The following is a 14,610-nucleotide window of genomic DNA, read 5'->3' as shown; positions in this document are numbered from 1 at the left end:
GTGAAGCCCAAAAGTCTTTAATGTTTTTGTTTTTTTTATTCTTTAATATTTGTACATAAACCAAAGTTACCAAAGTTTGAGGTAATTTGTCTAGAATTGTACCTCTTCCATTGAAGCGTGAATTAAGATGACACTCATCATCAGAGGCTTGTTCACTTGCTGCCAGTATCAAGATGGCTGCGCCTTTAAATGTCAGTGGTCACATTGTTATTTCAAACAAAGAGGGGCTTTCTCAGCGTCATATCATGACTACACTAAAGGTTTCTGAGGGGGCTTTACAGAAACTGGATCAGTTGTATCCAAAGCACGATCAGGCAGACCCAAAGTGACCACACCATCAGAGGATCAATGTGATGTCGGGGCTTGTAGACCCTTTTTCACAGAAGATGTTTTGACTTGTCAAAGCAGGAAAGCACAGTTATAACTTTAAACGAAGGCACAGTAAGCTATGTTGGTGAGTAAGCATGCACTAAACCAGATCAGCTAAATATAATGCCGCTAAAGGTGCAAAATGTAAAAATATTCCATCTGTCAAATTCATACACATACACCAAAAGGGGGGCAGCATATCATCAGGGAAACCACAAACTGCTAACTTTAGCTCTTTAGCTTAGATATTTATGTTCACATTTTGGCTGTTTTATTTATTCGCATTTGATACCAGGTTGAGATCTGTAAAAGACGAGCTTGTTGTCAGGCCTGACAGCCAGCTTGTAGGTTGGGTACTGCCACCGACTGAAAAGAGCTTCGTGTTGCAAAAATGAATAAATAAATTCACGTGGTGAAATGAGTGTGCCCGCAATAGATTTTCTCATATGCCTTTTTGTTTTCCGTTTCCTGTGCTGTGACAGTGACTTCGGATAAGATAAAAGATGGCAGGCAAACCACAAACATCAGACAGATCACACTGATCACACTGATTACTGTACGAGTGTGTGACTGTAGTGTGACTTCCCCAAGCTGATATAAAGCAGAAACACACATCGGCTCCATCTGTGTGTAATAAAACAAATATAATACATGACCACAAGGAGGTAAAATATTTTTTGTGACACAAAGCACCACAGACGACCGAACAGGTGAACGCAGCCTCTCACACACACAAACACACACGTGACAGACCGCATATGTGGGTGACAGGTTTGTCGAAATGAAACCACAGCAAGAGATAGTGTTTGGTGTATTTGCACAGAATTTATTTTGTGAGTTCCCACACTAACTTGGACACCAAAAAAAATTTCAAAGTCTGCGGAGTACATGGTTAAATAAATCTTGGAATTGTAGATCTTTTTTGTAATCATGTCGAGTAATAAGCACAGTCTGCGTTTCTGATCTTCTCTGTCCACCTGGTCAATGGCGTTGGTCTCGCAGGCTGAAGGCCTGGCCTCAACAGACAGAGCTGCTGCCGCATGTTTCCATGTAGACAAACTCTGTGGAGGACACCATTGTTAAAGTTGAGTGAGCAGCTGGAAAGTGACTCATTAATGCACCACAACCATCAAGACACACACTGAGCTCACTGTGTGTGTGTCTGTGTGCGTTTCTGACCTATGTGTGAGTGCGTGGACTAGATTTTGCCATGGGGAATATTTCAGGATGTTTTAGATTTTATCGTCCTTTCCAGGATAATTATTTTCACATTCCGTACAGCCAACTTGACAAAGGAAAGTACTATGTGTGTGTGTGTGTGTGTGTGTGTGTGTGTGTCATACCTTGTCCCGGGCTCATGTGTTGTAGCCGTGTTTTGTCCAGTGGATCTGTGAGTGGGGGTATACTGACATGAGAGGCCGCAACCCTTCTGTAGCTCTCTATCAGTGTTTCAAGAGTCCCACAACTGTGCAGTCTGACTCCTGAAACCTGTTGATCACACACACAGGAAACCATAAATAACATCCTTGTGTGCGTGTGTGTGTGTGTGAGTGTAGACACGATCACCCACCTGCAGACACCAGCCGTCAGCAGAGTGCACGAGCCTGTAGGTGTGCACAAACGGAGCTTTCCTGCAAAACACAAAAGTTGAGAAATTTGATTGATTTGCTGGGAATGAGTCAGTCGGAAATGGCGCGAGCGTACGCACATGTTCCAAAGTGATGACTAAATTGGAAAGAGAAGACTGAAACTGATTTCGGCTTTCTAATTGACACAATCGGGGTGAAACCAGACCTCAGTTAGTCCTCACTAATCTTTTTACAGGGCAATCAATCTCACTTTTTTCTTAGTTTTCACATGCTTTTGTTATACATTATTCTGTATATTCTTCAAAAATATATATATGTGAATTAGTAATGTCAATGTGTTTCCAAAATTGAAAAAGAAATTGCGACTAGTATGCAAATAGGAAAGACTTTTCTGGCAGATGACTGTAATTCTTATTATCTAAACTACAGGATGACTCATTGAGCATTTTTGAAGTTATTTTTGTTATATTGTCAGAGTAGACCGCAGTACACAGCAGTGGAATGTAATTTGTATGTACATTTACTTACGGTACTTACATACATATGTGCAGTACTGTATATGAGGTATATACAGTATAAAAAGTACCCAAAAGTCATGCTTGAGTAAAAGTTGTGTTAAAATAAGACTTTTTTTTAAAGGTGAAAGTCACACATACAAATAGTACTTGAGTAAAAGTCTTAAAGCATCTGATATTAAATGTAACTAAATATCAAAAGTACAAGTAAAAGTAAATTATACATTTATTTACATGTATGTAAATAAATGTATAACATGAGTTGACCGATTATCGGCCCGGCCAACTGTCAGATCCAATATTGAGCATTTTTCTGACTGTCCGATTCAGGGTTTTTTGTTTTTGTCTGATTGTTGATAAACTAAATTAATTTAAAAAATGCACTAATTTGGCTCTGATGCAGCCTGTAATCAGAAAAGTAACTAGAGACTAAAGTTATCAAATTAATGTAGTGAGTTAAAAGTAAGGTATTTGCCTCTAAAATGTAGTGGAGAGGAAATATAAAGTAGCAGAAAATGAAAATACTCAAGTAAAGTACAAATACTTCACAATTGTACTTAAGTACAGTACTTTAGTAAATGTATTTAGTTACAGCACTTCACTTGAAAATGTCCGAATTATGCTACTTTATACTTCTCCACTTCATTTTAGAGGGAAATATTGTACTTTTTACTACATTTCTAGTTTTTTAGATAAAGATTTAAATGTCAAACATTTTGCTAGTTTTTATAAGGGGCTATGTAACAATTTGTAGTAATTAACATGTATTAATCACTTTTTTTAATGTCCATATGTGAGCAGATCGTAACGTGACATGAAAATGAGACCTTCCCCGCCTCTCTCTGTTTCCTACTTTCCTGTGGGCGATTTGTTTAAGTTGTTTAAAGCTGCTCGACTGTGGATTTCTATCATCTATCTGTCAGATTTTCTACGACAGTCCAAAGGATGTGACTTTATATACTTTCAATATCCAAGTTCAATAACATGAACTAATGGACCGGTCTCCAGCACAATGCAGAAGTTCCACAGAGCCCCTTTAAAACATGTATTGTTATAGATGCATCGTAAAGACGGTGATGAATCAGGAGCAAAATTACAACAATATGTATATCATAAACTTTAAATTGAGTTATTTTGCTTATTGAGTAATTTAATACTTTAAATACATTTTGCTGATTTTAAATGCAAGACTAGGTGCGCAGGTTTTCCGTGTGGTACTGCTACCTTGACTCCAGTAAAGGACCTCCCATCACCTCTTCCATCACTGTCAGTATTTATGGTGCATGTTTTAGCTTTCTGCTGAACTAAAAGGGAAAATACAGTAGATTTGGATTTCTTGTTATTTCTGCTTGGTTTTATTTTTAATGTTTGGTCTTTTTACTCGTGTTGACACATTGAGGTTTACTGTCGTACAATTTGTCAACCGCAACATGTTTACTGTAAAAGAGATGGCTTCAAATACATTAAGACAAAAAAACAGATGGCCGCTGTCTAGTTTCAGATCGGTCTAATTATACTCACACTCAATATTCATTCTCTTTCACTCTTCTGTTCAAATGGTTTCTGACCCTCTATACTTTGTTGTCTGCCTTTGTTGAACACCTTCTAAGCTGTCTGTACACCACATGTATTGTGTCATTTTGTCAGCACAAACTCAGCTTTAAGTCTGACCTCTCACTCTGTCACTTTCACAAACTCTGTAAGGAACCCAAAATACAAGAAAAATGACACAGGCGCCCATAAAAATGTACAAAAGTTTAGTACTTTTTACTTAAAATATTAGTAGGGAGGAGTTCAAGGTTGTAAAAAACAAAAGTATTGTTTCACCATTTATACACAAACAATACAGTTATGAAATTAAACTATATTACAGTCTGTTTAAACATAAGGTGGATTAATCCCAACTCGTTTTTGAGCCTTTTTCATTGCCTGTAATTCACTGAAAATCACAAAAATACCAATTATTAATACAATTACAATTCAAATACAAATTTCTATTAAAAAATGTTGCTATGATGTACAGACTTAGAGGAAATACCATGTAAAAGCCCCACATTAGCACCTTTAGCTAGGTTTCTCAGCTTAACTCGGCGGTAAAGCTTAAGTCTCACTTCACCACCACTTAAAAGAAGACCGGCAACAAACACACACAAAGGTGCAAAAGAAGTACATGAAAAATGTCACTTTTGGTCCAGTTTGTACCACTTCGCCACTCACAGCTCACCTCACACACAGGCAGTAGGCCCCCTGCACAGTCTCGCTGTCCCTCAGCAGAAAGCTGCCCTCATGTCCAAACCTCTCCAGCAGCATTTCTGTGGCCTCGCTTCCAATTCTCCCGTAGTAAATAGACCGGACCAACATCCCCTCACTCTCCATGTTGCCTCAGAGGCAGGCGCCCATCTTGTGTGCAGAGTGGCCGAGGGTGCAGCAGGTTGTGGCAGCAGAGTGTGTGAAAGTATATCAGGCAGGAAAAGCTTTTCTGGTTTTCACACTTTTCTGTCATGCAGCTGCAGCTCACATGTTGTGCACTGAAAGATGGCTTTTATCTGTCGGAAAGTGAAAGTACATTTTTGTTTTTGTGTTTGTTGACATGGTGCATTTTTAATATGGTTTCTTTTACAAGTCACAAAACAGAAGAATACCCTTATAAAAAAACTAATGATCCCTCAGTCCTGCTCTCTGACCCGCTCCACCATTTTGCCTTCTGATCTCCTGTGTGTGTAAACATGAAATGTTGTTTTGTTCCATCAAATTAACTCGGCTGCAACTCACATATTTCAAGAGAAATTGTATTTCCACAACCTTCTCTACAAATCCACGTACATTTGGACTCATCAGCTGTATGAACGTGGTATATGACAAACTCACAACACAGAGGACAATGAGCGTGAATGCACAAATGTCCCCACATTTACCACCAGCAAACCCAACAGCACGCTTACAAAAACAAAGACATCTAAGCTGTGGTTTAACTGGATACTGTCACCAGACTGTTTACAAATTTAAGAACATTTACTCGAGAAAATACTTAAAGGTGCACTATGTAGTTCTGGGGGAGAAATTTTAATCAGCTGAGAAAGATCTTCCTTGATGGATTTTTTTTATGCCTAAACAAATGAAATTAACAAACTTTCTTTGTTTTCATGACTGAATAAACATATCATTTCACTGATATTAGTCACATTGTTTTTGTCTAATGTTGTATTTTTAGTTTAAAATGTATTGCCAGAAGACAAGTTACCATCTTTTTCCCCCCTATTTACCTTCATTTAATTCGAAATTTGCATTTGTGACATTGTTAAAACTGTCTAATGAGATAATTGTAGGGATGTCCTGATTGTGTTTTCCTTAGCGATAGCTAATGTTAGCATTAGCCTAAGCTAAAATCAAAAATGAACTTGCTGGCTGGTGACTGTTAGCTAGCTGGCATACACTGACGTATGTGTGTCTGTGTGGTTAAATTCAGGACAACTCTCGGTGGATTCAGCAGCCTCCTCACCAGAGACTCTGGTACCCTCTGTTCTTTTCCCCTCATGAAGTAAAATAGCCTACATTTCCCCTCCAGCTCCAGTCAGCAGTCATCATTACAGTTTACAGCATTAACACCTACAAATGGAGGTCAGTTCTGTGGTTGACATACAGGAGTGAAGATAAATCCTCTTTCTAATCCAAAAAGTTTGAAAGTAATCTCTGAGCTCTCAGGATCAGAGCAGAATCCCAAGTGACTCCAGGTGTTTATTCTCCAGAAGGTCTGACTCTCATCCACAATCTCTAGAATCAATCCAGAACCTTATCCAGAATCTCCAGATGTTTAGAACGACTGCTTGTATTTTCGCCATGCAAAAGACTTGTTGCACTTGTGGCAACGAGCATTTTGCACATTGACTCTGGTGAAGCAGACTTTAGAGCACATGGTCACCAGTGAAGGGTCTCTGTGTCTGTCTGTTGCGGTCTGAGAGAACTGTCTCTCAATTGACTTTAAGTGAGATTTGCATTCAGTGACCCAACATTACAATCAAATATCCTCTACGGTCACCATAACAGTGTCTTTCCAACCTCTTGACATATAAATGAACAAACAAAGTTTACAGTTTATAGATCTAGTGCCTGTATTCACAGTGAGCACCTTTAAGTAGCAGTTGAGCAACATCATACAGTGACGACAGATATCTCCAAACAACTTCATATCTGTTAGGGACTATTGAAGAAACATTATTTAATCTACTTCATGTCGGACATTTGCCCTTACTGTGCATAAATGTTGTTGGCAGGGTGTGACATGTGTCTGTTGCATCATCTTCTCAGGCAGCACTTGAACTTTGTCCTCCCTCTGACGCTTTCAAAGACAGAAATGAAGAAAAACACTCATGTCTTTTCTTCCGCATTGCTCTGTGCCTGTGGATTTTGCCCAACCGAGACATTCCAGACTAATTCGCACTTCCAAGTTGGTCTGATGATGCCAGACTAGGGACTCTACAGTTCACAGTAGTGTTGTCACGATAGTGGAGTTTGTAACTTCAGTTCAATACCTTGAAAAAAATATCGATACTCAGTACCATGTTCCATACCATGGGGAAAAATTGACACAACACTGAGGGTGTAACATTTCAGATTTTTATTTAAAGATAAATATACAGTGACAAGCCTTGTGTATTGTGTGTTAAGCACAACAGCTAAAGTTAATTTAATTCTGACCATAGACAGGAGAGCAGGCACTGCCGGAGGGAACGGAAAGCCTTTCAAGGATTCAGAATCAATATAAATCAATATAAACATTTGCCCAGGCTTTTTGCCTTTGAGGGCCAAAACTAAAACTTCATGGTGGGCCAGGGGCCAAAAGCAAGCGCCTATTGAATTGTATTGTCAAGATACAAAATGGTGATAACATCCTAAGTTCCCTTAATAGACCTTACTGACACAGTAGGGTCACGCTCAGGGTGGGACGCTTAAATGCTGGGATAATGTTATACTGCTGTGTTCCAGGTTGCAAGTCGTACAAAAAAAGGTAATCTGACAAACTGTTGTGATTTTATAGCTTCTCAATTGATCGGCGACGTAAAATATGATAGATATTGAAAATCTGGAGCCACATTTGGCCATATTTGAAGGTAAAAAACATTTTTGATAACTCATTGGCTGATGTTAGCTTTCAACAACTTCTTAGCTAACATTACCATTTGATGAGCCATGCCCTCCTACGGTTAAAGAGCACAATACATACGCACATTAAACTGTGAAATTGCAAATACCTGGCCACATTATGTGCCAAGAGTAAGAGTATGTTTCCTTCATGCTTCCTCAAGGCTATGAGTTATAGATGCGATACTACAGAGAAGTAAAAGAGGCAAAATACATGAAGTTGGTTTGTGATGTTGGAGCTGTGTGTGCACCTCTGCTGATAAAAGCCACGCAGAGGTTTTAGTGCGCTCTGCAAGTTTCATTATGGACCTCTCTCTGTGCTGAAAGGAGGTGAAAAGGACTGGAGACAATCCAGTAAATAGATAAACTTGCAAAAAGATAAACATGAACTGGGCCTTTAAATGTCTTTCCATCTTTCAGTGTAAATACTTAAGCCTGTGGTAACCACAGACCTTGACCTTATTTGAGGTGTTTAATCAAAAAAACAAATCAAAAGACTCACTGACTTTGAGACGAGGGAACCGGAAGTGCAAAAGAATTATATGATTTCCGGCTATTAGGACTCATTACTACACCACTCTGCTGGGCCCAACCGTGCTGCCCATGTCACATGCCTCCCTGCTGGCTACGAACACTGAAGCTAAACAACAAAATGGCCGTTAGAATGAGATAGATTAAAGGTTAAACACAGGAAAATACTAAAGAAGGAAAAAAATGACATTCTTACTAAAAATGAGTTTCATGCAGAAAGAATTGGACTTGTATGGGACATTTGCTTTTCTTTTGTTTCTGATTGGTGCAATTTGAGATGTTACAATTACCCCGCGCCTCCCGAACTGTTGCAGCAGAGAGAGGCACTGAGACAAGGCATTACATTGTTTGGGCTGTCATGGAAAATCAGACCAGAGTCCTTTACAAAGAAACCCACAGTCCAGCAGCACTGAACAACTAAAAAACAAAGTGATTAATATATTTTAATTCATACAAATTGTTACATAGAGCCCCTTAAACACTGTAACAACCAGCTGTGCATTGATGGAAAACCCCAGGTGCTCCCAAAAGACAAATGCAGTCCACAGCACTTATTCAATTTTCTCTGCTCATTTCTCCTTCTCCTGTAAAGACCATACTTCTTTAACGTAAAAATAAACTTTGAAGCCCACTTTTATTTGACTCTTTCCGAGAAAACTTCACTTGACACTCGGCTGCAGCTGAGACACGTGTTTCTGCCTTGTGTAACTTTTCAAAGCCCTCAAAGCTTGTCCAGTTTTGGAAATATCATTTCTTGGCACACGGATTTGAGTCGCATTATTGAGCAGGTTCTTGTGGAAAAGTCCAGTTTGCTCGTCGATGAATGGCACCAGCCGTTTCCTAAGGCAAAAAAAACCTACAACACATTTTGGCCAATTCCTGTGACTTTCTGCAGCAAACTCCTGAAGAGCCTCCATTTTGAGCCGCTTCACTTGAATGTTTCCTTTTTATGCTACTTAACTTGGATCCCACAACAACTCAGAGGGAATAGTGGACATTTTACTCTGCTGCTGTTAATACCAATGGTCACAAGTTACACTACAGATTCATATTTTATATGTAATCCCCTTATGAAATATGGTGCATTGTAATAGATGAAGCTATACCGAGGATACAAAGTAAATAAAAGTACCTCCACATTTCTGCCTGCACATGAATGCATCCACTTGTTAGTAGCCTGTGTGAAGTGTGTTAAAGTTACACTTGAGAAGGTATAGCATAGAAATCAAGGTTGAAGGTGTCTTTATAAAAGGTAATTTGTTTTAGCGACACAACAATCAGACAAACAACACTATCACACAGAGTTATTTCTAAGGCCAGTGGCAGCAGGGACATTAATAATAATTAATACTCACCTTGTTCAGACGAGTCTGTGGCTGTTTAAGCACCTGGGTGGATCTTTACACAACAACTAAAATAAGGATCTATAAATCAGTCAATCAGAAGCAAGTCGATGGATTTCCTCAGATGTTTTAATTTACATCTTCAATAAAATACTATATATTTATATGCAAATAAAAAAATGTCACTTGATCTGCTTTGACTGTGACTTTGACACATTTTTATAGTAAACAATAAGACGTAGTGCACAGGTAGCTCCCCATCCTTTCTGTCACCTCGTCCTTCTCTGTTAATCTCTGGCCTGCAGTGAGTTGATGGCTTGGAGCTCTGCAGAAAACCTCGCAGCCAGATCTGTGTTGGCCCGCAGGAAACCACCCAGCCTCTTCAACTGTTCAGTGTCCTGAGGAAGAGACACAGTCAGCTGAAGTCATGTAACAATTTTCTTTGTGTGTGTTATGTCGAAGTGCACCCAAACATCTGTATTTGTTCTTCTCACCCGTGTCTTTGTATCATCATCATCACCATCATCATCATCATTGTCATCATCATCATCATCATCATCGTCAGTGGCAGCATGCAGTAACTCCTGCAGCCTCTCTCGTAGCAACTCAGCCTCCCATTGGCTTATTGCACCGGCGCTGATCTGCCATTGGCTGACGGTATCACACTCTAATCCATCACGGAGAGCAGAATCCCTTTGGTCCAAACCGGAGACACATATCGACAAATCGACGGTCAGCATCTGTACAAACACAATGCACATGCACACAAACTGTGACGCAAAACAACACTGATGCAGCCGGGACTGAAGAGCTTCAACACTCTGGACAAATACAAACACACACGCTCACCTCTTCTATCTGCTGGCCAACTGTTGCCATCTGTGGTACCTGGCTGAACTGCCGCAAAAGGTTTTTCAGAGCGGTCTGGTAGTGCCTCATCCATTCATCTGGCACATGGAACTCACAAGAATGCATCAACTCATTCCTGTAACGGATCACCTGGAACCACACACACACACACACACACACACACACATTACAGAACATCGTCAAATAAATCGTTAAATATTTTTGCTATAGGTAACATTTCATGAACCATCATTAATAAATGGTAAGTTTATAGTTTTTATAGTTATTTGACTGTTGACAAACCATTTATTAAGCAATTGTTTATTGTAAAGTTGCAACTGATCTTCATAGTCCTTTAAAATTGCTTAAAAAGGTTTATGCTAAAGGTCAAATCATTTTAATTCACATAGAGATAATAGTTAAACTCCCAGACGTTGACTGAGGCGCACGTATCAACTGTGAATTTTTCTGTAGGGAGATTTATAAAACAGAACCATGCACACGCTCACACTAGGGGTGAGCATCTCTCCCTCAAAAGATGATCTGATACGCATCTAGATTCATGGTCTTTGATATGATTCAATGATGGTACATATTAAATACGGGAAGATCCGGTTCAATCTAATACAGTTTTTAATATTTGTTTGATGTACTTATTCATGTTCCATTATACATTAAAAACATTTCCCTGGTCTTCTGTGAAGGATATATTTCATAACAGACTGACTGACCAGAAGTAGCCTGGCATGCCCAAATTAGAACAACATGAACGTTTACCTCTCTCACGCATTTTAGGTCCACAGACTTGAAACGATCACAGAAGTTGATCAGGTTGAGCAGAGCAGAGGCATCGCATTTGTCTGCAGCCGTCTTTTTCCCCTGACCCCGTGGCATGTAGGCCTACACACACAAACACACACACACACACACACACACATATATACAGAGGGAGAGACTTTTTATTAGACTCAATAAGACCAATAACGTTCACAATGGCTCCATTCTATTAAGTGTCCCTTGTCAGTGAGTGAGCATGCACAACACCAGAGCCATGAAACAAGCTCACCTAAATAGAATGCAGCCATCATTAATGAAAGATAGGTTTTTGTTTAATCTTGTCAGCTTTACATGCAGTATCAATGACTTTTCAAACTTTAACTTCCAGCCTTATTTTGGTCTAATTACATCCCACAGTCCTGTCAGATGAGCCCAAGTACCCCGTCAGAAGCCACGTGCCATGTTCCAAATGTGTTGTTCAATATTAAACTGGTATATTAAAATAAATGCAGTTTAACACCATCAGCAACATAAAACGTGGATACTGTTACAATATTTTTTTTAAATAAGACACACTGATCCAGAAATTGTCTTACTTCTATCACCTGGATTGATAGAAGATGGATGTTTCAACCATTTATCCAATATCTGTATTAGAGCCTGACCGATACACAGGTTGGCCAGTATTATCAGCTGATATTGGCCTATCACAGCTACATCGGTATTGGTGAATATGTTGTTGATATCGGCCTATATGAAAACTTTTGGTTTTTGAAGAGCACAGTGCATGAAACGATGCTTCAGGTGATTTATATTTATTATGCTTAGAGTGAAGTACCAAGAAAATTAACTGTAAAATATCCTGCCTCTATGACATATTTGTATCATAAGTATTTGAAAACCACAGTTGAGTTTTCACTGTGCAAAAACTGTGTGTATATTGGCCGACATATCGATATTGGAATTTTTTACTCCCCATTATCGGTATTGGCATCAGCCCAAAAAACTGCATATCCGTCGGGCTCTAAAATAAAGAAGATAAAGGCCAGTGTTTGTCTGTTTTTTCAGTTCTCATGTATCATTCATAATGAGGTGAAGGTCTGATGATACTAAACGCTCCTCGTGGCAGATGAAAGTTTGGTGAATGTGTGCGTGGACTACCTTCGCCAGTTCCCAGTGGTCTGTTCTCCATTTGGGAGGGGAACAGTTGTCCCAGTAAACTGTGACGTTAGGCTGATTGTGGTGTCTCAGAATCACCGCCTGCCACTCAGAACACGTCCTGCATGGATGGGAAAGCTGCTCACACACACACACACATACACACACACACAAACATAAGTTACAGTTTATAGTGAGAATAGATGGGAAATATAGTGATTGAAGGTCACCTATAATACAGTTGCAGTACGTTTACAGTACAGTACTACTAAGTATAAATTCAAGGTAATCACACTTTCCAGATTAGGATGTTTCAAACCCTTTCTGTCCCCTGATAAACTGACAGATTAAAGGTGAAATGTGAATGAATCTGCCAACTCTCAAATTCATATAGCAAACAAATAGGGGGGAGCATACCTCTCAAGAAACTAACTAACTTGCTAACTGTTGCTGCTAGTTAGCTCAGTTAGCCTTGCAGCTAACGGTCCGGACTGTGAGCTCGGGGCTGGGGTCAGCTGGTTAGCATGCTAACTTAAACATAACATCAAAGCTCTAATTTCTTGACATTCTGTTAATAATTTTAGCAGCCGACAGCTGCCTCTGAACAAATATTAGCCAATTAACACATTTTTTGCAAACTTTTCTATCAATGAATCCTTTATAAAATACCCCTGTAGCATTTGAGGTTGATTTATTTAATAGCACTTTAAACATCAGCATGTTGTAACTTTATTTCATAAACAATTGAGGTTATTGTAATATCTTGTTGTGTGTGCTGTAGTTCAAATGAAGACAATACATTTATTCCTGTTACAATCATTTACACAAATTAACTTAAATGTATTTAAGTTCAAGTTTAAGTTCTACTTTTCATAGATGAAAGGTAGTTTTGCAGAGGAAATCAGAAGTTTTAAGCCTAAATACAAACTCTAATCTCTCTAAACTCTCTTTGTTTTCACGACTGAATAAAATGAATAAACAAACTGATCTTAAAGGACAACACAACTTCATACTGTGTTACTTTGTTTATATGTGGCGGACCCTGCCACCTTCCTAGCTTCTAACAGTGTTCTGAGGTTTGCATTATTACCTTATTAATATTGTAAATATTAAAACTTAAGTTTGAAACTACATAGTGCCCCTTTAAGTGAGGTTTTCAGTGCAGCACTACTTTTACTACTAGTGGAGTATTTTTCAAAGTACTTTCACTTTCGCGAGTGATCTGAAAACTTCTCTACTGCTGGTAAACTAGAAATAAGTATCGCAGTCTCTCTGTCAGCCCCAGTGTGATGCGACATGAGGTCAGTGAAGTGCCACAGAAACAACAGTTTCACTCAGATTGAACAGAAGCGACAGACTGAACTGATCTGACCTTAGTCCCGCTCGGTCTGCATGAAGTCTGGCAGGGTTTCTTCAGCTGGGTGTTTCCATTGAGCAGCTCTCTGTGGAAAGCTCTCATGTGTTGGTCGGTGAAGGGGTGCAGACCGTCCCTCAGGGAGGCCAGACACCGGCCTGCCTTCAGCCAGTTTGTATACCCTCTGTCGTTGAGACGAGCTCCCAGCTCCTCCAGGCCCATGTCGGCTTTTACTTTCCGCTGGGAAACACAACAAAGAGCCTGAGCAGGTCCAGACAAAGCGCTCCCGCCAGGCCCCGCCCTCTCTGTGCTGACAACACGGCGGCCACCAGATGGCGCTGTCTGCTTTGCAATGGCGCTGCTCTCTGCTGGTGTCAGGACGAGGCGGGTGTGCTGATGCCGGCAGAAAGCTTTAAATAAACTACCTCACTTCTCACAGCCTGCAGAGCCGTGAGACACCACTGTAAATTGCCGTGGTTACACCTGGGTCCAGTGGGATGTATCCACGACTTCAGACTAGTCTCAGATTGTTTAAAACAGCTTGGCTTCGGTCGCATCAGCTGGCTGCTGTGTGTCCATAAGAAGCCCGTGGGCCTCAGGGTGAGGCCTGCTGACCTGCACCTGCTTGTCCAGGAGTGGTGTCAGGGCATGTTTGACCCGGAGAGCGAGGGTGCAGCTCCAAGCAGCAAAGCAACTCCTGTGTGCGGTGTACCAACTTCTCAGGACGGCCATCAGGTTTGACCCACCACCTTTTATTCTCAGGAAACTGCAGGAGCTGATTCATGCATTTTTCTGAGTTTTCTTTGTGCTCCGTAGAGCTGAGACTGTGAGTGCGTTAGAGCGATACAGGGGCAGAGTTACGGATTCTGGGGGCCGACGTAAAGGCAAATATATCGGCCCCCAGAACTCCTTATCTGGTCCTTTTTTAAAGGTCCACTGTGTAGGATTTAGGAAAATCTATAGCATATTTCTCCTCGCTGGTCAGG

General features: G+C 40.1%; 2 protein-coding genes across 2 annotated transcripts; both read right to left on the bottom strand.

Annotated features, from left to right (window-relative positions):
* Window positions 1–1,180: 1,180 nt before the first annotated feature.
* LOC141017302 (SH2 domain-containing protein 1A-like) lies at window positions 1,181–4,865 on the bottom strand. Its single transcript, XM_073491971.1, has 4 exons — window positions 4,698–4,865; window positions 1,940–2,000; window positions 1,713–1,857; window positions 1,181–1,430 (listed from the first exon to the last, which is right to left on the bottom strand). Exons 1-4 carry the CDS (start codon window positions 4,847–4,849, stop codon window positions 1,387–1,389), a joined length of 402 nt encoding a protein of 133 aa, XP_073348072.1. The 5' UTR covers window positions 4,850–4,865; the 3' UTR covers window positions 1,181–1,386.
* Window positions 4,866–9,597: 4,732 nt separating this feature from the next.
* LOC141016712 (uncharacterized protein CXorf38 homolog) lies at window positions 9,598–13,895 on the bottom strand. Its single transcript, XM_073491234.1, has 6 exons — window positions 13,643–13,895; window positions 12,274–12,408; window positions 11,113–11,235; window positions 10,336–10,485; window positions 9,981–10,226; window positions 9,598–9,884 (listed from the first exon to the last, which is right to left on the bottom strand). The coding sequence occupies exons 1-6, from the start codon at window positions 13,844–13,846 to the stop codon at window positions 9,774–9,776; spliced, it is 969 nt and encodes a 322-aa protein (XP_073347335.1). The 5' UTR covers window positions 13,847–13,895; the 3' UTR covers window positions 9,598–9,773.
* Between the last annotated feature and the right edge of the window lie 715 nt (window positions 13,896–14,610).

The sequence above is a fragment of the Pagrus major genome, chromosome 21 (assembly GCF_040436345.1).
Source record: "Pagrus major chromosome 21, Pma_NU_1.0".
Lineage (NCBI taxonomy): Eukaryota > Metazoa > Chordata > Actinopteri > Spariformes > Sparidae > Pagrus > Pagrus major.
This window is presented reverse-complemented; position numbering and strand designations above follow the sequence as displayed.

Bases quoted from the DNA above. Each gene is read 5' to 3' on its own strand.
- LOC141016712 (XM_073491234.1), bottom strand. From the start codon at position 13,846: ATGGGCCTGGAGGAGCTGGGAGCTCGTCTCAACGACAGAGGGTATACA. The intron at 12,409-13,642 runs GTCAGATCAGTT...GTGTGTGAGCAG, and splicing joins GCAGACCGAGCGGGACTAAG to CTTTCCCATCCATGCAGGAC. The intron at 11,236-12,273 runs GTAGTCCACGCA...TTGTGTGTGTAG, and splicing joins ACCACTGGGAACTGGCGAAG to GCCTACATGCCACGGGGTCA.
- LOC141017302 (XM_073491971.1), bottom strand. From the start codon at position 4,849: ATGGAGAGTGAGGGGATGTTGGTCCGGTCTATTTACTACGGGAGAATT. The intron at 2,001-4,697 runs GTGAGCTGTGAG...TGTGTTTTGCAG, and splicing joins GCCTACTGCCTGTGTGTGAG to GAAAGCTCCGTTTGTGCACA. The intron at 1,431-1,712 runs GTATGACACACA...TGTCCTCCACAG, and splicing joins ACACATGAGCCCGGGACAAG to AGTTTGTCTACATGGAAACA.